Raw genomic sequence first — 23142 nt, 5'->3', positions numbered from 1 at the left:
CTGGCCCCATCTCTCTGAACGATGGTGAAGGTGTGCCTGCAGTGGCTGAAGTTTCAGCTCTGTTGGCTTGCTCCCCCAGGTCCCAGCCACACACTGTAGTGACACTGGCCCAACCACCCACTGCACTGAGCCTGTTGGAGGCTGAGGCTCAGCCCAGCCCAGACTGTGTTCTTCCTCAAAGTGATTTATCTCAGGGAATTGTTATCTGCCCCAGATCTTTGTTCTGCCTCTACCTCAGAGACCACTGTGGATGAGGGATCTGCCTCTTCTTTCCCAGACCTTGGGCTTCAGGCCCCAAAGCTGATAGGCGGTAGAGCTGTGCCTGGGGCCTGTACTCTGCAGTGCACCTCTTATTCTGCTCTGCAGAGCCTGAGGGCTCTCAACTGAACTCCCACTCAGCCCGTGTCTGGCTCTGGGCTCCATGGTCATTTGCCTGTTTCCTCTGTCTTGCCCAGTATCATGGAGTAGAAACAGTTGCTCTTTCCTGATGCACAGTTTGGAACCCATAGTTCCTTTTTCCTGAGAGTTCCCAGAGCATATGTTAGGGAGGCCCTGAATGCACCCTTAGGCTGCATGCCCAAGTGTTACATGGTTACTTGGTTGAAACTGAGGACACAGTGGCTCTCATCAGTGAAAGAACTTCTGGGAAATAGCAGAAATCCAAAATCTTAATCAAACATGTACTTATTATTACCATTTTGTTCAATATTTAACTTGTCAGTTTTTAATTGTTTAACGTGACAGTGCAGGTATGGTAACATCTCTGCACCCAGCATTTTTCTCGTGGCTGTGCATTTGCCGTGCTAAATAGAGGCTTGCTTTATCATTCGAAAGTTCTCAGTCATTGTTTTGTCCATAAAACCAAACTTCCACAAATATTTTATTGCAGCATTTTGCTCTTATCATCATAAGTAAATATTGATACTTCAATATGTTGAGAACATAATTACTTCAGAATATTTACCTGTGTTTGAAAGTGGATATTCAGATGTTAGTAGTAAATCAGGAAGTCATGGCATATGTCACAGCGAAACTGACGCTTCCCTGGTTGGGTGTCAGGATGACCTCTGATCACAGGCATGGGTCACAGGTCCAGGATCCATAGATGCCAGTGCAGCCCCAGGGCTTGGCTCCTTCACTCCATCAGCAGGCGGGTTGTCCTCTACCCTCCTGCATCTGGTCACGCCTCCCGCCAACAGAGCACCTGGGAATGGAATTGTCTGTGTGACAGCCTCTCATACTGGAAGCCGGAATTAGGCGTGAGGCTGTTTTCTATCATATTTACATGGACTGTCATCTTTACATTTCTGTTATGTTTACAGGCTCTGCACAGGGCCTGGCATAAGCTGGCTGGTAGTTAGTGAGTGAGCGTTGGTAACTTTGAGAGGAAGCACTAGGACCCGTGGGATCTCACTGTTTTGTTGTTTCCTCAGGAACCTCTTGGGGACGTGACGGAGAGGAAGCAGCTCTGGGCCAAGCTCCAGTGTAAGGACTTCAAGTGGTTCTTGGAGACTGTGTATCCAGAACTGCATGTGCCTAAAGACAGGCCTGGCTTCTTTGGGATGGTGAGTGAGGGTGATGGACCCACGGCAGGCAGGGAGTTCCCTGGGTCTGATCTACAAATTCTGGGCAAGAAAGGCTACTCCATGGGGATCACTGGCTTCCTCCACTCCCACCCGCCTGCCCGTACCCCCGCCCCCCACCACCTTTTTATCCACGGCTCTTTCTCCCTGTGCGTTTCTGGGCCTTGGGTGCAGAATGTCAGAGCTGGAAGCTATCTCAAAGTTGACAACTGTATGCCTCCCATTTTGTAGATAAGGAGACAGGCTTATCTGGTGTTTCCATGTCACTTTATCACATTACTCCTAGTCTTGGTGGCTGGACTAGTTAATAATTCCAGGTTTGGGAGTATACAGAGGCAATAGTGGGTATAGGGGAGTCAATGCTAGTATTTCAGAAAAACCTAAAAGGAATGTTTTTGGGATGAGACCAGATAAAATGTGCAGTGTCTTTTGCTTTTGCTACGAATTACACCAGCTTAGGGAGGTCTCCTCTGCTGTGATGTGTTGATCAGGAGTAGCTGGTGTTCCATTCTGGAAGTCACTGATAAATACAAAGCAGGATATTCATGTTACGTTCTATTTTCATTATGAAAATATTCAAACATATAGAAATGCAGAGAGAATGATATAGTGAATACCATCCCTGAGATTCTAGAATTTTCAAGATCCTGCCTCTCTTGCTTTCTCTCTCCTCTACTTCACCTCCCTGTGTTTCTCTTTTTAAGCAAATCCCAGGCAGTGTGTCATTTCTCACCTCTGCATTTTAGTATGCATTTTCATAACATTTGGACATTATCTTACAAAACTGTAGAAATGAGCAGTAATTTCTTGTTATCATTTAATGTCTAGTTCTGATTCCTGTTCCCCCAACTTTTCCAGTTTCTCTTTGAGTGGCAGCTAATTCGAATTCGGATCCAAACAAGGTCCACACATTGCATGTGGTGGTGGTGTCTTGTCTCCTAAATCTCTTTTAATCTAAGACAGTCCTCTTCCTTTTTTTGGTTAATCTTTAACATGGTGGAAAAACAAGATCAGTTACCTGTGGAGTGTCTCACTCTTGCAATTACTAATTCTTCCTTTGTGGTGTGATTAGGTTGTGCCTCTCTCCTCCATATTTCTTGAAGATGGAAGTGAGTTCTAAAGGTTTGATTAGAGTCAGGATCCACCTTTTTGCAAGAACACTTTGTGGGTGATGTTTTGTGTTCACGTTGTCATATCAGGAGCACAGGAAGTATGGTATATTGGGACTTGTGCAGCAGTAAGGCTGCCACTAATGAGAAAGGAAGAGAGAGGAGCTTTCAGGTCATGAAGGGTTCATCTCTCTGGTCCTCAGGCTTATCAACTTAAAATAGGGATAAAGCTACTCTTGCCTACAGAACAAGGAAGCACTTTTAAAGCTAGAAGGTGCTGCACAGGAAAGACTCTTTCTTACCTTTGTGTCTAGCTGTTGAAGCAGGCTCTCCTCTCATGCCAGGTACCCTTCCCAAACCTGGCGTGGCATCTGTTAGTGTGTGTAAATCTGGACTTAAATGCCAACTTTATGTTTTATTTAGCTCCAGAACAAAGGACTAAAAGATTACTGCTTTGACTATAACCCTCCCGATGAAAACCAGATCGTGGGACACCAGGTCATTCTGTACCTCTGTCATGGGATGGGCCAGAATCAGGTGGGTATGAGCCTCAGAAGAGGAGAAAACTGTGTGTTTTGTTAAAAAAAATTAAACACTGGAGTTTTTTCTTGTAAAAGTAATGTTTGGGAAATATAAACAGTGGAAGCCTGGAGTGAATGGCTGGACTCAGAGAGACTACCGTTAAAATTAAAATGTGTTTTCTTCCCATCATTTTTTACACGTAACACATAAGGATTATGTGCTATAAATATTATCATAATGTCTCTGATTTATGATCCATTATTTCCATTCCCTGCATCATACTTCTTATGTTATTAGATATTCTTTGAGAATATCATTCCTAGTGGCCTCTTGCTATTTCATTGTGTGCCTGTATTGCTGTTTAGTTTACTGGCTCCCTGCCTCCCTGTCTTTGCGATTATAAATAACCCTGCCTCTAACACCTTGGATCAGACAGACGGAAGGATAAAATAACAGATCTGCATTTCAGATGATTTCCTTAGAATTAATTGTTAAGTGGAATTATAGGTTTAATGCATAGGGCCACCTTGCAAGGTGGTGTTTAGCTGGGGGCCCAGGTGTATCTGTCTGGGTGAAGGGCTGTACTTCAGTCTGGGCAGGGGAGGCTCAGTCCTGGGGGAGTCTGAAGACCAGAACAGGACCCCCAGCCCTGGAAAGCCGATGGCAGGGCCCTTGGAGGATGTAGGAATGGAGAGAAGTGTTGGTTCTGGGCCTCCAAAGCTTTACCGTACTAAGGAGTTATCAGACACCAGGAAACAAAGGGATGGAGATTCAGAGTTTTTTTCCGATCTGGATTCACCCCAGTGCTACTTGAATATGAAGCCTCCTGATGGTCAACAGTAAACTTTCATAATTCAGACCCCTGCAACCTTAAGTTATTTAGATTTTCAACACTGTTTAGAACAGCCTTCCTCAAAGCTGATGTACCTGAGTGCTACCGTCAGCATCATCTGGGAGCTTGGAAATGCACATTCTCAGACTGATCCCAACCCTGCTGAATCCCAGACTCTTATTTTAAGTAGCTTTTCAGGAGATACGGTTTGAGAAGCCCTGCTTTGTCCACCCCAAGAATACCTACCTGTGTCAGAATTTTTGGAAGGGGCCGGTGGGGTGGGTGAGTGTCTTGTCAAAGATGCAGAAAATGCAGCTTCCTAGGCCCCTTATTCCCTCTCTGGGATGGGGCCAGCAATCAGCATTTTTAACAGGCACTGTAGGTAGTTCCTAGGTATACTTGGGCAGGAAAACCATTGCCTGGGAAGAACCACATCTTCCTGTTAGTGATCACGTTGCCTGCTTGTGCACAGCACTTTACAGTTTCTAGGAACTGTTGTATCCATTATACTCGGGGTTTGTGGGGAGAGACTAAGGAAAAGGAGAGGAAGTAGCTAGTCAAGGTCACAGAGAGCCTCCAAGACCTAGTGGTGGGATGGGTCCATTTCCTTTCCTCCCAGCCCACAACAACATGGCATTCAGCACTGCGGGCAGGAGGTGACGTGCACCAGCCCTGTCTTACTATATAGCAGTCCAGGCAGACATGGGAAGGGCCATTTCCTCCACACTTGGGAAGCACTGCAGTAGCGGTCCACTGAGGGCTGCGGGATGCAGAGGAGCCCATCACACAGGCTCGTATTGGGGGTGAGGCGGGTGCATGACCCCACCCACACTCTTGTGATCCCAGGTTCTTGTCCAGCGATCTTTCCTCTTGCCATGTCAGTGGAATATGTTGTGTTACATGTTGGCTGCCCCATTTTTAGTTTTTCGAGTACATATCCCAGAAAGAAATACGCTATAACACCCACCAGCCAGAGGGCTGCATTGCTGTGGAAGCTGGAATGGATATCCTTACCATGCATCTCTGCAAAGAAACTGCCCCAGAGAATCAGAAGTTCATCTTGCAGGAGGCAGGTGAACTCTCCTTCTTAACCTGCTGACAGTCCCTGGGCTGTAAGGGAGAGTGTGAGAGTCAGACATTCTCTCTGGCATAGTGCTGGTGAGGATCAGGATGTGGTCACACACATACAGGTGCTCTGGAAGACCTGAAACATCAGTCCCAGTGAGCCTAAGAGGTGGAGTCCCTGGCACACGGTGTCAGTGGCACCGCCTTCCTTCCTCATCGTCCAATCCCTTTCAGTCTTTTCCAGTTCCCTTGTACCCCAATGAGCTGCAGGCATTAAAACAGCTCTCAGAAATGCATTCAGAGATGGAAAGGGCTTTAAACGAGTGAGCCGAATAGCCCAAGTGTAAGGGTGTTAGCCAAAGTGTTAGATACAAGTATAAGCCACTCCACCTCTCTAAGCCTTGTTTTTCCCAGCTCTAAAATAGGTACAGTAGGCTGGGTGCAGTGGCTCACATCTGTAATCCCAGCACTTTGGGAGGCTGAGGCAGGCAGATCACCTGAGGCCAGGAGTTTGAGACCAGCCTGACCAACAAATAGCCAGGTGTGGTGGCACACTCCTCTAGTCCCATCTACTTGCTTGGGAGGCTGAAGCAGGAGAATCACTTGAATCTGGAGGCAGAGGTTGCAGTGAGCCGCGATCAGGCCACTGCACTGTAGCCTGGGAGAAAGCGAGATCTATCTCAAAAAAAAAAAAAAAAAGTAGGTACAATAATAGCAGCCTATTTAGTGAGGATTAGACGCATAGCCAGAAATGTTCTTTGGAAACTCTAAAGCTTAATAGATATTAGTTGTTACTTGTGGTATTATAACCAAGAGAACACCTCTGATGGTGTAGGCACCCCAGATAGTCATTGTTGATTTGACACTGAGGGTGCTGGCCCCGCCACACTTGCAGTCAGCCCATGTCAGGACCTGTAAATCAGTCATATCCTTTGACTCACTAAAAAGCATGTGCGGGAATAAATCCAAAGAAAATCATTCAAAAGAAGAAAATTCATTCTTTTTGATCTCCCTGGGAAGCTTTCCCTCCCAATATACTGCTTACAAATGAGTTTATTCTACGCTTTGTGTGTGTGTGTCTTTTTGTTTTTTCCTTTTTGTGGAGACAGGGTCTCACTCTCTTGCCCAGGCAGGTCTCAAACTCCTGAGCTCAAGCTATCCTCCCACCTCTGTCTCCCTAAGGGCTGGGATTACAGGTGTGAGCCACAGCGCCTGGCTTATAAATGGGTTTATTCTAAAGATGATTAGAAATTGGAATATGTTTCCCTACAGAAAAATGTTATCACTAGCAATGACATTTGCAGGCTGCCCGGAAAAGCCAGACTCCATAGTGTTAGCTATTGGGTATAGGAAAATAAGAAGGAAAAACACTTCTGCACACCCCAGAAGTCTTCGATCTTCTTGCATGTCCTCCTCTTACCATCTTTCTCCCAACCGCAAGCCATCGTGAGCCCTCAAGGAATGGCAAGGAACGCTAGAAACAATAAAATTGGTTTGACATATCCAAAGTGTTATCTTAAATTTCAATGACCACTTAAGGAAAAGGAAGTTTGTTTAGGAAGCTGTGAAGAAGGATACTTAATTGGATTATTTACCTTTCTTCAGGACACGTAATACTTTGATTCATAAGTGAAAAGGTTACAGCTTGATTTATTATATTTCATCAGTCATGCCCTAAATATGTATATATGTAAAACAAGTATATATTGACCAGAAACATATTTGAATTCTGAAGGAAATGTACCCAATTGTATTGGCTGGACCATAATAGAAAGCTTGTTTTTAGTTCTTAGGGCTGGATCTTTTTTTTTGAGACGGAGTCTTGCTCTGTCACCCAGGCTGGAGTGCAGTGGTGCAGTGGTGCAGTCTCGGCTCACTGTAACCTCTACCTCCTGGGTTTAAGCGATTCTCCTGCCTCAGCCTCCCGAGTAGCTGGGACTACAGGTGTCCATCACCACGCCCGGCTAATTTTTTGTATTTTTAGCAGAGACAGGGTTTCACCATGTTGGCCAGGTTGGTCTAGAACTCCTGCCCTCAAGTGATCTACCTGCCTCGGCCTCCCAAAGTGCTGGGATTACAGGCGTGAGCCACTGTGCCCAGACTTGTATTTTCTTATGTAGACCTAAAAACCTCTGAAATGTCATTTCTTGGATTCTATAAAACATGAGTTTGGATTTTTTGGAATGAAAACACAAGTTCCATTTAGTGATATAAAGCAGCACATCACAAAGGCTTTTCACCAAAGTTATGCTATTCACTCTGCCTGTTTGCTGCTCAGCCATGATTAAGTGCATTGCTTATAACAGAGAGGGAGAGGGAAAAGATAAACACCAGGCCTGAGAGACAGACTTGCTGAGATAACTGAGCAAGGGCTGGCAGAAAGGAGAGAAGCAGGAAGTCATTAAAGAAGACCATCGTCTTTGGGGTTTGGAGATTAGCACAGGGCATAGAACCCACTGCCTCTCACCCTGATGTGTAACAGGTGAGGAGCTCAGGCCATGTGACTGGCTCCCTCACCCAGCTGGTCTGTGGCTGAGCTGCGACTACAGCCAAGTTTCCACACTCTCTGTTTAAATGCCTAAGAGAAAGAGATCACCCTGCATGGAATGAGTTGACCTAAGAGGAGTGAAAGAGATAAAGGATCTTTGTTTCTGATTTCCCTGAAGAAAGGGAAATGCAGTAAGGAGCTGTAGGGTCTGACACATGCCCAGAGCAGCCAGCAGGTGGCACCATCAGCCCTGTGAGGGTCAAGCGGGGCACAGCGTGTACAAGCCTGGTCCTCCCTTCCCTGGGACAGTCCTGAGTTGCTGGTTAACACGGAAGACACTTTTACCCTTCAATAAATATTTCTAAAATAATAGAAATCAGACCCTGAGCTCTTTAGAACACATTTTTAGGGAAAAGACTTTTCTGATGACCTGCCTGTCATTCTGTATGTTATCTTTTGTAGGATGGTTCTTTATTTCACGAACAGTCCCAGAAATGTGTCCAGGCTGTGAGGAGGGAGTCAAGTGACAGTTTCGTCCCACTCTTACGAGACTGTACCAGCTCAGATCATCAGAAATGGTTCTTCAAGGAGCGCATGTTTTGAAGCCTCATGTATCAAGGGGCCCATCGAAGGAGACTGTGGACCCAGAACTCTGCCCAACGAAGACTTTAGCTAAGCAGTGACCAGAGCCCACTAAAAACTAGCCTGCTCTGCTTTGAGGAGGAAGTCATTTTGCCGTTTGTGAAAGTGTTGTTGGATTTAGTAAAAATGTGAATAAGCTTTGTACTTATTTTGAAAACTTTTAAAATGTTCCAAAATACCATATTTTCAAAGAGTAATCATCGAATGTTAACCCTTGGTATTTAGAAAATTAAAACCTTGTAATATTTTTCTATCAAGATGTACATTTTACACATGCCTTTTATTCTCATTAGCAAAACAGGTCAAGATTTTATTTTGGTATTTACAAGAATTCCCAGGTCTGAAGATATCTGCATGGGTGGAAATTAGGCTCCTGCAACGTACCTTGCATTAACTGATAATACCCCAACTGTGAGGTTAGAGTTTTCCCAGTACAGAGAGACTGACACTAGGAACATTATATCAATTTCTTCAGCTCATTGAGATCTTCTAGATGTATTTAATAAAGAATGCTTTTTGGTAGCAACTGTGTTGCTACCACAGTTAATACTCCATAATGTTCATGTCAGCCAAAGAGGACTAACCAAAGCTGAAATCTCAAAGAACAGTGTGCTTTACTAAGCTAAGTAAACTTGAGAGCGAAATTCTAACAATGCCTCACTGTAGTGTGGCTGGTTGCTTTTATTAACGACCACTATGACTTTAAAACATGTTTACATCGTTTTTAATTTTTATCATACAGTAGTGTCAGGGAGAAATGTAATGTTCTATATGAAATGCCTTTTTCAAGTTTGTTCATGAATAACATTTGGTAAAAATCAGCGTTAGAGTTTGTGCTGCTGCAACTGCTGTGAAAATTTCTCTGAGTAATTCTGATTTGTGAATGATCCCAGGTGAACCCTGAGATTTTGTCTACCTGATTAAATCGATACGAATGATTAAAAGGATGTGAGAACACTGACTGCAGATCTTTGTTTTTGTACTGTAAACCAAAAATAAAATTCTAGGGCTGGGCTCAGTGGCTCACGCCTGATCCCAGCACTTTGGGAGGCCGAGGTGGGCAGATCACTTGAGGTCAAGGAGTTCGAAACCAGCCTGGTCAACATAGCAAAACCCCGTCTCTACTAAAAATACAAAAATTAGCTCACATGGGGGTGTGCGCCTATAATCCCAGCTACTCCGGAGGCTGAGGCAGGAGAATCGCTTGAACCCAGGAGATGGAGGTTGCAGTGAGTCGAGATCATACCACTGCACTCCAGCCTGGGCGACAGAGCTAGACTCTATCTCAAAAAATAAAAAATAAAATTCTAGGCTCCCCCATCTGACTGAGTGGACCCCTCTCTCCGCCAAGAAGCATCCCAAAGAAACTGAAAAACTAGTTTACTAGGCCATGATGAGAAGGGGGCAGTATCTAGACTAGCCTCATAATCCTCTCCTTCCTTTAGAGGGGAGAGACTTTCACATTAAACAGACATTCACATTCAAACAGATCTCTTAAGATGGACCAAACAGACTCTTTGTAGCAATAAATACCAAATTCCATCCTGACTCTGGTATATCACATGACAGATCATGGGCCCTGAAGGAAATCCAAGTATTTTCCCCAAAATATATTTCTTTAACATATTCTGAAATGGCCCTGCAAAGCTGTCTCTTTTGGGGAAATTTACGGGCTGTAGAGAATCTCCTTACCTAACTAGGTCTTTTCTGGAGAGTCTGATACTTTTTAAGGTCTGATAAGAGGCATTCACATCTATTCTCACTGAAGCCTGCTACCAGGAGCTTCATGTATGATAACAACCTTGGCTTCCACAACCACCCTTTTATCTTAGCTCAAGCCGACTTGGACTCTTCAGGCAGAGCTTAACTCTTTGAACCAATTGCTAATCAGGAAATCTTTGAATTTGCCTGTGACCTGGCAGCATTCCCCAACCCCACTACTTTGAGATGTCCTGGCTTTCCAGGCCAAACCAATGTATACCTAATGTGTTGATTTATGTCTACCTGTAGCTTCTGTTTCTCTAAAATGTGTAAAATCAAGCTGTAACCAACCACCTTGGGCACATATTCTCAGGACCTCCTGGGGCCGTGTCAAACACAGGCCATGATCCTTAACCTTGGCAAAATAAACCTCTAAATTAATTGAGACCTGTCTCAAATACTTTTTGGTTTACAGGGTCAATCAGATGGGATTGGTGAAGACACACAAGCAATTGATTAAAACGCATCAGTTTGTGTCTCAGGCTCATTTTTTTTTTTTTTTTTTTAAGACGGAGTTTCGCTCTTGTTACCCAGGCTGGAGTGCAATGGCGTGATCTCGGCTCACCGCAACCTCCGCCTCCTGGGTTCAGGCAATTCTCCTGCCTCAGCCTCTTAAGTAGCTGGGATTACAGGCACGCGCCACCGTGCCCAGCTAATTTTTGAATTTTTAGTAGAGACGGGGTTTCACCATGTTGACCAGGATGGTCTTGATCTCTTGACCTCGTGATCCACCCGCCTCGGCCTCCCAAAGTGTTGGGATTACAGGCTTGAGCCACCGCGCCCGGCTTCAGGCTCTTTTTGACATACATTCTCCATTCAGATTCTGGCAAGGACCAGTTTAACAATTACCCAGAAACAACTTGGCTTGGGCTGGCTCATATCCATCTGATGCATCTTCTCTGTACTTCAGTTTCTTCGTCGGAAAAACAGATAATAAAACCAAGATATGGGATAGCTGTGAGGATTAAATAACAGAGCAGCTCAGAGCTTAGCTTAGGCCTGGTTTCTGGATGTTGGATCATGCACAAGAAAGAAATCAGGGTGAGTCCACAGAGTAAAGTGAAAGCAAGTTTATTAGAGAAGTAAAGAAACAAGAGTGGCTATTCCATAGACAGCAGCTCCGACGACTGCTTGCCTATTTCTATGGTTATTTCTTGATTATATGCTAAACAAGGGTGGATGATACAAGAGTTTTCTGGGAAAGGCGCAAGGATTTCCCAGAACTGAGAGCTCCTCCTCATAGACCATACAGAGTAACTTCCCAGCATTGCCATGGCATTTGTAAACTGTCATGGTGCTGGTGAGAATGTCTTTAGCAGGTTAATGCATTAAAATTAATGCATAATGAGCAGTGAGGACAACCAGAGGTTGCTTTCATCCCATCTTGGTTTTGGTGGGTTTTGACCGGCTTCTTCACTGCATCCTGTCTTATCAGCGGGGTGTTTGTGACCTGTGTCTTGTGCCGACCCCATCTCATCCTGCAGCTAAGAATGCCTGACCTCCTGGGAATGCAGCCTAGCAGCTCTCAGCCTCGTGTTACCCAGCCCCGGTTCAAGATGGAGGCACTGTGGTTTGAACACCTCTGACACTGGCCCACAGTATGGGCTTATTAAATATAGCTTCTACTTTCAGAAATGTACTATAATATTTATTCAAAAAGAAATATTAAGTAGTTTAGCTTTTTTAATCTTTGTGGGATTAAACAGCTCCTTAGCAGGCAGGAATGGCTTTCGACACAGCTCAGTTCTCATAAATGTGAGGCTCCGTGGGCCAAGCTTCCCTTCCTACTGCTGTGAGAACTTGTGAAAACAGGCATGATGCCCCACTCAGTCCATGAGCTAGGAAGTCCTGCCCTGCCTCCCCTCCCCAGCGTTTCTGCCATGTCAGTGTGAGGTTGATGAAGGGGTGTCAGGCCCTCCCAGATGCAGAGAGACAGTTCAGGCAGACATAGAATTAATGCCGACAAAATCATCGAGAGTGCAGGGAGGCTGCAGAGGCTGCATTTCTGGAGCGTCTGCTGAGCATGGCAGCTCATTAGCTTCACTTGAGAAGCTGCCCCTCTAACTCCTGCATCCGCTTACATTCAGTCATTTTTAGGCTCAAAGAAAGCCAATATAAAATAAAAATCTTATTTTTGGGGGTGTCAAGGGAAATCTTTTCACAGACTGGGAATGAATTTACAGTATCTCGAGAAAACGTTCCCTTCACCGATGGCTGAAGAGTCTGAGAAAAAGCCCACAGGGATGTGAGGGAATTCTCACATGGATTCATGTTGCCTGAGCAGGTTCCCACCTGCCCCACCTGCCTCCCTGGCAGGCGTCAGTCCAGGGCTGATGTGTGGAGTTGGGAGCTCCAGGGGCCAGCCCCAGCTGTGGTGGATCGTTTCACCTTCTAAGACTCTGTTGTAGTTTCCTCTGATTTGGTCTTGAGGTCTCTCCAAGGAGCACAGGTGAAAACTCTAGCCCTGTCCTGCCAGGGCTCCAGGGATTTGGTCATGAATGTTTATAGTGTGTCTTTCATGGGACACTTCTTTACCCCGGCAGACAGCCTAGGTGTCCAACCCGTGACAGGGTGTGCCTCTCACAGAAAACTTGTTTATACCGGAAGATGCCTTTGTGGCTCTTGTCTGACCTGTGGCCAGTTTATTCCTACCAAGACAGCTCCTCTCTAGGAGAGCCCTAACGGGGAAAGAAGGTAGATTTGGGTGTGTTGGTCGGGTGAGACACAGAAGAGGCAACTCAGCAAAACACATGAAATAAGGCCAGGTGTGGTGGCTCACGCCTATAATCGCAGCACATTGGGAGGCCGAGGCAGGTGGATCACCTGAGGTCAGGAGTTCGAGACCAGCCTGGCCAACACGGTAAACCCCATCTCTACTAAAAATACAAAAATTTGCTGAGTGTGGTGGTGGTCACCTGTAATCCCAGCTACTAGGAAGGCTGAGGCAGGAGAATCGCTTGAACCCGGGAAGTGGAGATTGTAGTGAGCCAAGATCTCATCATTGCACTCCAGCCTGGGTGACGGAGCAAAACTCTGTTTCAAAAAAACAAACAAACAAAAAAAAAAACAGAACAAAACAAAGCCCACATGAAATAACAGAAGAGTGTATTACTAACAGATCCGAGAGGACAGGGAAGGAGGCCTCACAGGGCCAGCAGGAGGGTGAGAGCCATCCATGATATGCATTCAACCAGCAGGGGACCTTTGGGCCAAAGCCTTTTTATTGCCCAGGCTGGAGTGCAATGGCACAATCTCGGCCCACTGCAACCTCTGCCTCCTGGGTTCAAGCGATTCTCCTGCTTCAGCCTCCCAAGTAGCTGGGATTACAGGCGTGCACCAACACACCCAGCTAATTTTTGTATTTTTAGTAGAGACGGGGTTTCACCATGTGGACTGGGATGGTCTCAATCTCCTGACCTCGTGATCCGCCTGCCTCGGCCTCCCAAAGTGCTGGGATTACAGGCGTGAGCCACCGCAACCGGCCTATTTTTATTTATTTAGAGTTTCTCGCTCTGTCACCCAGGCTGGAATGCAGTGGCACTATCTTGGCTCACTGCACCCTCTGCCTCCTGGGTTCAAGTGATTCTCCTGCCTCGGCCTTCTGAGTAGCTGGGATTACAGGTGTGCACCACCACGCCTGGATAATTTTTTGTATTTTTAGTAGAGACGGGTTTCACCATGTTGGCCAGGCTGGTCTCGAACTACTGACCTCAAGTGATCCACCTGCCTTGGCCTTCTCCTAAAGTGCTGGGATTACAGGCATGAGCCATGGTGCCTGGCCCCTAGATGACCTTTAAAGTGCAACTCTCGTTTTCTAAGATGATGTTTTTGCTTTAGGACAGGAAGTCATCATTAAATATTTGCTCTGCCTGCCTAAGCAATGGAAAGATAGCTGCCACCTGCCTCAGAGGCATCCCTGGGACTGTGCAGTTTCCTAAGGAGAAACGGAAGGATCTTGAAGCTGAGTCAAGGATCACTGGTGGCCTCAAGCTGGTCTTGGCCACAGATCTGGGGCTTCTCTGGGTCTGTAGAGGTAACTGGCTGGCTGGTGTCCTCAGAGGAACTATTCTTTTTTTAATTAAAAAAAATTTTTTTTTTCATTTTTTTTTTTTTTTTTCAAAGACGGGGTTTCACCATATTGGTCAGGCTGGTCTCGGTTACAGGTGTGAGCCATTGCACCTGACTGGGGCTGTCCTCAAACAAGAATCCTTCCCCTTGTCATTGTAATATTCTTGCAACTTATCTGTAGGCTTGATATCTTTCAAAATAAAGTTTTTCTTTAAAAAATAAACACACACACACAAAGAACAAAAATAAAAAATAAACACAGATTCTGATTTAAATATTTCAGAGTGAAGTTCAGCATCTGTATTTGTAAATTCTCCCCCAGGAAAATCCAATCTACAGACAGAGCTGAAAAACACTGCTCTAAATAAATTAGAGAAATATGTATGCAAAAGAAATTTATGTTTATAATCAGAAATTGTTTAAGAGCAAATAACCAAATTACTTATTCATGAATACTGTGTAAATATGGGGGAGTTTTAGATGTTGATTTTTCTTGAAAAGAATCTTGTTGGTTAACGCCCTTTTTGGCATTAGCCCACTTGCACCCAGGTAAATTAAAAAAAAAAAAAAAGAATCTTGCCAGTATTTAACCTATGAAAATGCAAATGAGGCCGGGCTAGGTGGCTCACACCTGTAATCTCAGCACTTTGGGAGGCTGAGGCGGGCGGATCACAAGGTCAGGAGTTCGAGACCAGCCTGGCCAACATAGCGAAACCCTGTCTCTACTAAAAATATAAAAAATTAGCCTGGCGTGGTGTTGGGCACCTGTAATCCTACCTACTCAGGAGGCTGAGGCAGGAGAATCACTTGAACCCGGGAGGCAGAGGGTGCAGCGAGCTGAGATCACACCACTGCACACCAACCGAGGCAACAGTTTGAGACTCTGTCTCAAAAGAAAAAAGGAAAATGCAAATGAACACATAATACCTGCAAAGCAAGAAGTCATCTTCCTTTTAACGTTTTTTGTTTGTTTTGTTTTGTTTTGTTTTCAGACAGAGTTTCGCTCTTGTTGCCCAGATGAAGTGCAATGGCATGATCTCGGCTCACCACAACCTCTGCCTCCTGGGTTCAAGCGATTCTCCTGCCTCAGCCTCCCAAGTAGCTGGGATTACAGGCATGCGCCACCATGCCCAGCTAATTTTGTATTTTTAGTAGAAATAGGGTTTTTGTGATCCGCCTGCCTTGGCCTCCCAAAGTGCTGGGATTACAGGCATGAGTCACCGTACCCAGCTCCTCTTTATGTTTTATTTTGCCTTTGTTTTGCCTGTTAGTTGTGCCCACCTTGTGGTACCAAAAAAAAAAAAAAAAAACAAAACAAACAAAAAAAAAACAGTGAAATAAAAAAGTTAAACAGGATCATTTCTGCTTACATTTACAGTTCATTTCATCTCTGCAAAATGTTTTCCCATCTTCTATCGCTGCCCCCGTCCTCACAGCAGCCCTGGGAGAAAGGCAGAGCCAAAATTATCATCTCCACTTTGTGTATGGGTGATCTGAGGCCCAGTTAAGAAAAGTGGCTTTACTGAGGTCCCAGATTTGGTTGCTGGAGGCACTGGCAAAGGAATCCAGGCTCCAGCCCCCTTCTCTGCCTCCTGCCATCTTCCAGTTGTTTTTTCCACTCTTTCTGTTTCTCTCTTTCTCTCTGCCTTGGACTCTCTCTCTTTCTACTTCAACTTTCCTCTCCTTGCTCAAACCCTCAGATTGGAGTCAGCTTTGCAAGCTGTCCAAACTTTTTGTCACTCTGGAAACCCATCAGCCCCATGGCCACACCCCCATTTCACCATGAGCTCAGCATCTGTAACTAGAGCAAGCCCTTTCCGGATGCCAGCGTGCAGAGATCAACTCTGGCCTCTCTATCTGGCCCTACACAAGATAAGATAAGGGAAGTAGCACTATAAATAGGCCCCCATCCTTCCCCAGGCCCAGCCCAGGCCCCGGCCAGTTCAGGCTACACCATCCCAGGATCAGCATGGCCGTCTACCAGTGGGTAGTCACTCTGACCTTGGCTGCCCTCCTTGTTGTGGACAGGGGTGAGTGGGCAGAACCTGGATTCTCTGTGACTTTGTGTTGGTAGGTGAGCTGGGGGTGTGAGCAGAGGCAGGGCATGGAGCACCCTGTGAGTCCTCAGCTTTTGGCATGCACCTTCATTCTGTACATGCACCCTCCACTGTTGCGGGGAAGCTCTGGCCTGGGAGAAAAGAAACTTGGGTTCAACTCCTGACTCTGGCCCAGAATTGCCAAAGTCCCCTACCCTCTTGGGGCCTCGGTTTCTCCAGCTGTACAGGAGGAGATGGTTCCAGTTCGAGCTGCACTGAGCAACTACTGGGCTGGAGGTTGTGGGGGCAGAAGGGAGCAGGTGGGTCCCAGCTCCCAGGAGAGACTGACAAGTATGCTGGCTGCAGGGGGTAGGTGCTAAAAGAGATCTGGCTGAGGTCTTCTGAGCTCCTGATCTCTCTGAAAGGTTGAGGTTTGTGACTTGGGAAACCATGTGAGCATGATAGAGCCCTTTCCCAGGCCTGGACACATATACCTGGGGCTCCCAAAGTGCTGGGATTTACAGGCACAAGCCACCACACCGGCCTATTTTTTATTTTTACTTATTTATTTTTTGAGACAGTTTCTAGCTCTGTCACCCAGGCTGGAATGCAGTGGCACTATCTTGGCTCACTGCACCCTCTGCCTCCTGGGTTCAAGTGATTCTCCTGCCTCGGCCTCCTGAGTAGCTGGGATTACACGTGTGTGCCATCACGCCTAGCTAATTTTTTGTATTTTTAGTAGAGACGGGTTTCACCATGTTGGCCAGGCTGGTCTCGAACTACTGACCTCAAGTGATCCACCTGCCTTGGCCTTCTCCTAAAGTGCTGGGATTACAGGCATGAGCCATGGTGCCTGGCCCCTAGATGACCTTTAAAGTGCAACTCTCGTTTTCTAAGATGATGTTTTTGCTTTAGGACAGGAAGTCATCATTAAATATTTGCTCTGCCTGCCTAAGCAATGGAAAGATAGCTGCCACCTGCCTCAGAGGCATCCCTGGGACTGTGCAGTTTCCTAAGGAGAAACGGAAGGATCTTGAAGCTGAGTCAAGGATCACTGGTGGCCTCAAGCTGGTCTTGGCCACAGATCTGGGGCTTCTCTGGGTCTGTAGAGGTAACTGGCTGGCTGGTGTCCTCAAAGGAACTGTTCTTTTTTTTACTAAAAAAAATTTTTTTTTTTTTTGGTAGAGCTGAGATCTTGCTATATTGCCCAGGCTGGTCTCTTCTGTCATCCAGGTTGGAGTGCAATGGTGCAGTCTAGGCTCACTGCAGTCTCCACCTCCTGGGTTCCAGTGATTCTCCTGCCTCAGCCTCCCAAGTAGCTGGGATTACAGGCGTGCGCTACCATGCCCAGCTAATTTTTGTATTTTTAGTAGAGATGGGGTTTTACTATGTTGGTCAGGTTGGTCTTGAACTCCTGATCTCAGGTGATCCACCCACCTTGGCCTCCCAAAGTGCTGGGATTACAGGTGTGAGCCACCCCACCTGGCCCTAATTGTTAAATTATTTTGTAGAGACGGGGTCTTGCTGTGTTGCCCAGGCTAGTCTCAAACTCCTGGCTTCAAGTGATCCTCCTGCCTCAGCCTCCCAAAGTGTTTTTTTTCCATCACAGATTAGTTGGCCTGGTCTAGGATTTCACATAAATTGAATCATAGGGTATGTAATCTTTTGTGTCTGGTTTCTTTTTTTTTTTTTTCTGAGACAGGGTCTCATTCTGCTGCCAGGTGCCAGGCTGGAGTGCAGTGGCGCGATCTCGGCTCATTGCAACCTCCGCCTCCCAGGTTCAAGCAATTCTCTTGCCTCAGCCTCCCGAGTAGCTGGGACCACAGGCGCACGCCACCACACCCAGCTAATTTTTGTATTTTTAGTAGAGAAGGGGTTTCACTATGTTGGCCAGGATGGTCTCAATCTCTTGACCTCGTGATCCGCCCACCTCAGCCTCCCAAAGTGCTGGGATTACGGGCATGAGCCACCGCGCCCGGCGTGTCTGGTTTCTTTTGCTCAGCAAACTATTTTTGAGATTCAGCCATGTTATTGCATGTATCAGCTGCTTGCTTTTATTGTTGAGGAGTACCCCATTGTATTTATTTATCCATTCTCTTGCTGAAGGACATTTGGATCACTTTCAGTCGAGGCAATGTGACATGGAAGGGTTTTAAGCAGTTCAGTGACAAGTCTAGGTTTGCATTTTGATACCCCAATGCCAGGCTTAAACAGCATATCAGAGGTGACTTAGTCTAAGTTTCTGTTTCCCTCTCTGTGGAAATATCTTGTAATAGCATCCCCAGGAATAGATAAAACCACATTGCCTTGCACACCTCCAGTGATGGGAAACTTGCTACTTCTGGAGAAAGTCTCTTTCACTGTGGCATAGCTCCCACTGAGAGAAAATTCTGCTTCATATAGAACCCAAATCTGCTTCCCTGCAGCCTCCTCACAGAGATGGGCTTTGCCCTGTGAGGTTGAAAAGAATCCATCTCTCCCTCAGCCCCAGGATAGCCCTTCAGAGACTTCAGGGAGCATCCTGGCCTTCTCCAAGTTACGTAAATGCCCTTCCTTCCACCTGTGCCATTAGACACGGCTCCAGTTCCCTCATCTATCCATCACGCTTGTCAGTCACACCACAGTTTGCTCATGTCCTATAAGCAGTTCAGCCAGACTTTGAGGGGCACACCGGTGCATGTAGAAAGAGTCAGGCTCTGGAGCGCAACAGACACATGTGCAAATCCTAGTTCTGCCTTAACAAACTGCATTGCTTCACCTCTTTGAGCCTCTTTTGTAGTTGTTTAAACCGACCTCTGCCCCAGGAAACAGACTCTGAGATACACATGCAGTTTACTGGGGAGTTCATTGAGTTCATGGGAGTAATATCCATGAAGGATGAGGGAGGTCGACTTCGATGCAGTGCAACAGAAGCTTCAGATGAGCCTACAGGTCACTTTGGACAAGGGGGTCAGGTGGGCTTCGTAACCACATCAACCCGACATGGGCTATGGGCTGTTCCTGGGTAAAGGAAGCAACCTTGATGAGGCAGCTCTATTCTCTGAAGGTAATTCCTAGAAGGGACTTGCAGTGAGTGGTCAATATTCCTGGCAGCTGGGGAAATGAGTAAGTAAGTGCCTCAGTCTTGAGGGAGGGCTTTTGGTGGCAGAACACAGCATCCACTACTACCTCCTTTCTTCCCTCTGTTACACAGCTGTAAGAGAGAGGTGGAGAGTACTTAAAATCATGTGTTCTCAATGCCTGGCACATAATAACTGTGGAATTGTTATTTTATAATTATTATATGGGACACAACAATTCCAGTGGATCTAACTAACCAGGAATAGACTGGACTGTCATCTCTCTAATTCCTGACTTTCTATCTCTGTGTATGGAACTCAAGATCACATCAGCTTTCTGGCAGCCCCACTGACTGGTGACTCACCACCTTTCCTTGAGGAATTCCAGGTTGGATAGTTGCTGGGCCATGCTCCCTGGAGAAGCAGTCCTCAGATCCCTAGACCTGGGGTCCAGAGCTAGCATCATCTAATTCTTGCTTCTTTGTGTTTCAGAAGTGCCAGTGTCCGCAGGAAAGCTCTCTTTCTCAAGAATGGTAAGGCAGCTGCGTGCTGTTCTCACTTTCCCTCTGCCGAGAGGAGCCCTCTCATCCAGGCTGAGGAACCAGTTATTCTTCTCCATGATCCTGCTCAGACACTTTCAATGGCTTTAACGTGGGCTCCTGGCCTGCACATTCCTCAGATTAGCCCCCAAGGCTGAGTAGGCCCAGCCCCCTCACCCAAGTCCCAAGATTGGCCTCAAAGCCCTTGTGATCCCCCCACCTGGTCTCCAAGGCCCCTTCCATCAGTGACATCTCCCCATGCAGGCTTAGCAGGACAGAATGTGCTCTCTGCTCTGAATAGTGCAGACAGGCAAGCAACAGAGGGGACCCTGGCACACTGAATGCATCTGTGGAGTTTGCCAGCCTCCCCCTACCACATTCCATCTGATTGTCTAAACACCAAGTTACCCCTGAATCTGATTCCACGTTGGCCCTTGGTCTGATGTCCCCAGTGACCAGAAGGCAGTGGTGCTGATATCCTTGAGACCTTTGAGATTACCCCTTCACGTAGGGGAATAAGGAGGCTCAGAGCCACCTTCCCATCTGGAGCCTCAGCATCCTCCCCATCAGTCCTTCAGAATCTAGCCCCACTTATTCAGTGCCAAAGAGCCAAATACTTTACATACGTTATTTCAATTAGCCTATGTGAGAAGAACACCACTGTTTTTGGGCCTTCACGGCTACCTTTCTCACCCTATCCCTGTCTCAGGCTCTAATGCCAGTCCTGACCAAGTTCTGACCTTGACCTCAGGCTTGACCTAAAACCTTTTCAGACAGCCTCAAGCCCCAAGCTCTGCCCCATTTCTCCAGTCTTTTCACCCTGTGTAGCCTTTCTGACATGGGCCTGATAGATCATGCAGGCCAGGGACAGTGCAGGAGCCCCTAGGGAGAGAGGGGCCTCCTGAGAATGATGGGTGGTTCTGTGTCCTGGGGTCTTCAATGGAACTAGCAACAGAAGTTCTGGTTAGAGTCTTTGAGGAGGGTATGAACTATCCCCAGGTGCTAGAGGACACAAACTCACTCCACACACATTAACACAGGCTTATGCTTGAATGCCTGCACACCTGGGCTCGAGACACAGGTACACAGATGTACACACCCAGGCATAGGCATGCACATGGTCATGCACACACACATACAAGCAAACACACCAAGGGGCCCCGAGTGGTTGGTTTCATCTTCACTGGACCCACACTGGGCCTTCTTGACTCTGATACCTCCCTGGGGCCTCTCTGGCTCCAAGCAGAACCCCTGTATCCCTCCCCACTCCCTCTGAATCCCCGAGTCCTCTCCCTCTCTTCTCTTTTACAGCCCATCTGTGAACACATGGTAGAGTCTCCAACCTGTTCCCAGACATCCAATCTGGTCTGCGGCACTGATAGGGTCACATATACAAATGAATGCCAGCTCTGCTTGGTCCGGATGTAAGTCTGCCCCATAACCTCTGCTTTATTGGGTGGACCCCCATCTCTGGTGCCCAGTCTGAAAGGAGTAAGACTTGATCTGCTTCTTCCTTGTACATGCTTGACCTCAGAAGAGTCCTCTAACACTTGCCCCTCATCGAATGTGCACCAGTTTAATTCAAAGAAGGCACCTGGTTCCAAGCAGAAAGCTAGAAGCTGGTGGTGAGAAAGGAGTAGGGGCTGAAACCCTTTTCCTTGTTCTGCCCTGACCATGTGACCTCATTTGTTCTTTCATTCCTCTAGCCAGCAATTATTTTTTGAGCACTTACTATGTGCTAGGCACTGGGGCTAGAATAGAGCATAAGTTAGACAGCATCAATGGCCTCCTGAACATACAATTGATGTAAAGGGGAAGCCAGGCTGATGGTCAGCCAATCGCAAAAAAAGAAAAAAGAAAAAAACACTTTTTTTGTTTTTGAGATGAACTCTCGCCGTCACCCAGGCTGGAGTGCAGTGGCACAATCTCGGCTGATTGCAATCTCCACCTCCTGGGTTCAAGTGAATCTCCTGCCTTAGCCTCCCGAGTAGCTGGGATTACAGGCACCTACCACCATGCCTGGCTAATTTTTTTTGTATTTTTAGTAGACATGGGGTTTTACCATGTTGGCCAGGCTGGTCTCGAACTCCGAATCTCAAGTGATCCGCCCGCCTCAGCCTCCTGAAGTGCTGAGATTACAGGCATAAGCCACCGCAACCGGCCTGCAGCACAAAATTCTAAGGGATCAGTGGGGCACATAGGATGTCATGGGAGTAGGGAAGAGGCAAGAGCAGGGAAGACTGCCTGGAGGAGGAGACTCCTGAACTCAACCCGGAGAAATAAGTAGAAATTAGCTAGGAAAAAGTAGCAAGGGAAGATAATTCCAAGTAGAGGAGTTTGAAAATGTCTACAAGGAAAAGAAAGTTTACATTTGAGGAAACATAAGAAGTTGGACTTGTTGGAGTGTGAAGTTTAAGGGAGAATGGGGGAGAGATAAGAAGTGAGTCCAGAGAGATAAGCAGGGCTAGAACGTCCTCCCTACATCAGATCACCTATTGGCTCTTAGTTTCTTCATCAATAAAACCCATCTTCTGGCTGGGCATGGTGGTTCTCACCTGTAATCCCAGCTCTGAGGGAGGAAGAGGCGGGAGGATAGCTTGAGCCCAGGAGTTCGAGGCCTGCCTGGGCAATATAGTGAGACCCCGTTCTCCACACACACAAAAAAAAACATAAAACTCATCTTTCTATGATCCTGAGCGCTAAATGAGACCATGGAAGTGAAGAAAGTCCTCGGAAGCTGCAAAGCTCAGGATAGACGTGAAAGTTTGTATTTGAGGAAATATAAGGAACAGCAGGATGTTGTCCTAGCTTAGAGAAAGATCACGCTAATTAAAGACTCATGGTTAGAAGGTACATTGGGAGTAGAATTGACAGGCTTGGATGTGACTGGATGTAAAGGGTGAGGGGAAGGAGGCAACATACTGGTTTCTAATTTGTGGGCTTGGGTGGCCAGCGGTTCCATGTGCTGAATGGGTGGTTTGGGGGTCTGTACCAGTTGTTGGGGGGCAATGATGTTTGTGGACAGTTGAGCCTCTAGGACCATCCCAGTGGATATGGACAACTACATGAACAGGCAGGACAGAGGTCCAAGCTGGAGACAGATTTGGCAGCCATCAGGGTGTGCAAAAGAGAAAAGCTGTAGAAGGATGTGCCCATGGACCTTGGGATCTTCCGTGCATCTGTATACTGCATATGTGAGCAGCACTGAGCAGGATATCTGGATGGACTATGCTAGGTCCTTGAATGGTACATTATAGCTCCTGAGAAGGTGGCCTCATACCTGTCTTCTTTGATCCCAGAAAAACCAAACAGGACATCCAGATCATGAAAGATGGCAAATGCTGATCCTACAGGAGCACCTCAAGCCACGAAGTTTCAGGCTGGAGAACAGTGGTGGGCATGGAGAGGATATGATGTGAAATAAAAGATCCAGCCCAA

The 23142-nt window shown here is 46.6% G+C and overlaps 1 protein-coding gene, 1 long non-coding RNA gene and 1 pseudogene across 3 annotated transcripts; 2 read left to right on the top strand and 1 right to left on the bottom strand.

The window, feature by feature from the left end:
* Positions 1–9202, top strand: part of LOC135276622 (thymidylate synthase-like) — a 14676-nt pseudogene extending 5474 nt beyond the window's left edge.
* On the bottom strand, positions 1722–19786 carry LOC135276626 (uncharacterized). Of its 2 annotated transcripts, XR_010344174.1 has the most exons (4): positions 15441–19786; positions 5061–5156; positions 4293–4465; positions 1722–2832 (listed from the first exon to the last, which is right to left on the bottom strand). It is a non-coding gene; the product is annotated as an uncharacterized LOC135276626 (long non-coding RNA). The 2 variants fall into 2 exon arrangements; XR_010344168.1 differs by having other exon boundaries at positions 1722–4465.
* Positions 15994–23142, top strand: SPINK4 (serine peptidase inhibitor Kazal type 4). Its single transcript, XM_064380652.1, has 4 exons — positions 15994–16100; positions 19658–19698; positions 21016–21128; positions 23004–23142. Exons 1-4 carry the CDS (start codon positions 16040–16042, stop codon positions 23047–23049), a joined length of 261 nt encoding a protein of 86 aa, XP_064236722.1. The 5' UTR covers positions 15994–16039; the 3' UTR covers positions 23050–23142.

This window comes from Aotus nancymaae, unplaced genomic scaffold, assembly GCF_030222135.1.
Source record: "Aotus nancymaae isolate 86718 unplaced genomic scaffold, 86718_ANA_hifiasm-v0.15.2.pri h1tg000003l, whole genome shotgun sequence".
NCBI lineage: Eukaryota > Metazoa > Chordata > Mammalia > Primates > Aotidae > Aotus > Aotus nancymaae.
Note: the sequence above shows the minus strand (reverse complement) of the source record. Positions and strands in the feature narration are given on the sequence as shown.

Bases quoted from the DNA above. Each gene is read 5' to 3' on its own strand.
- SPINK4 (XM_064380652.1), top strand. From the start codon at position 16,040: ATGGCCGTCTACCAGTGGGTAGTCACTCTGACCTTGGCTGCCCTCCTT. The intron at 19,699-21,015 runs GTAAGGCAGCTG...TCTCTTTTACAG, and splicing joins AGCTCTCTTTCTCAAGAATG to CCCATCTGTGAACACATGGT. The intron at 21,129-23,003 runs GTAAGTCTGCCC...CTTTGATCCCAG, and splicing joins CAGCTCTGCTTGGTCCGGAT to AAAAACCAAACAGGACATCC.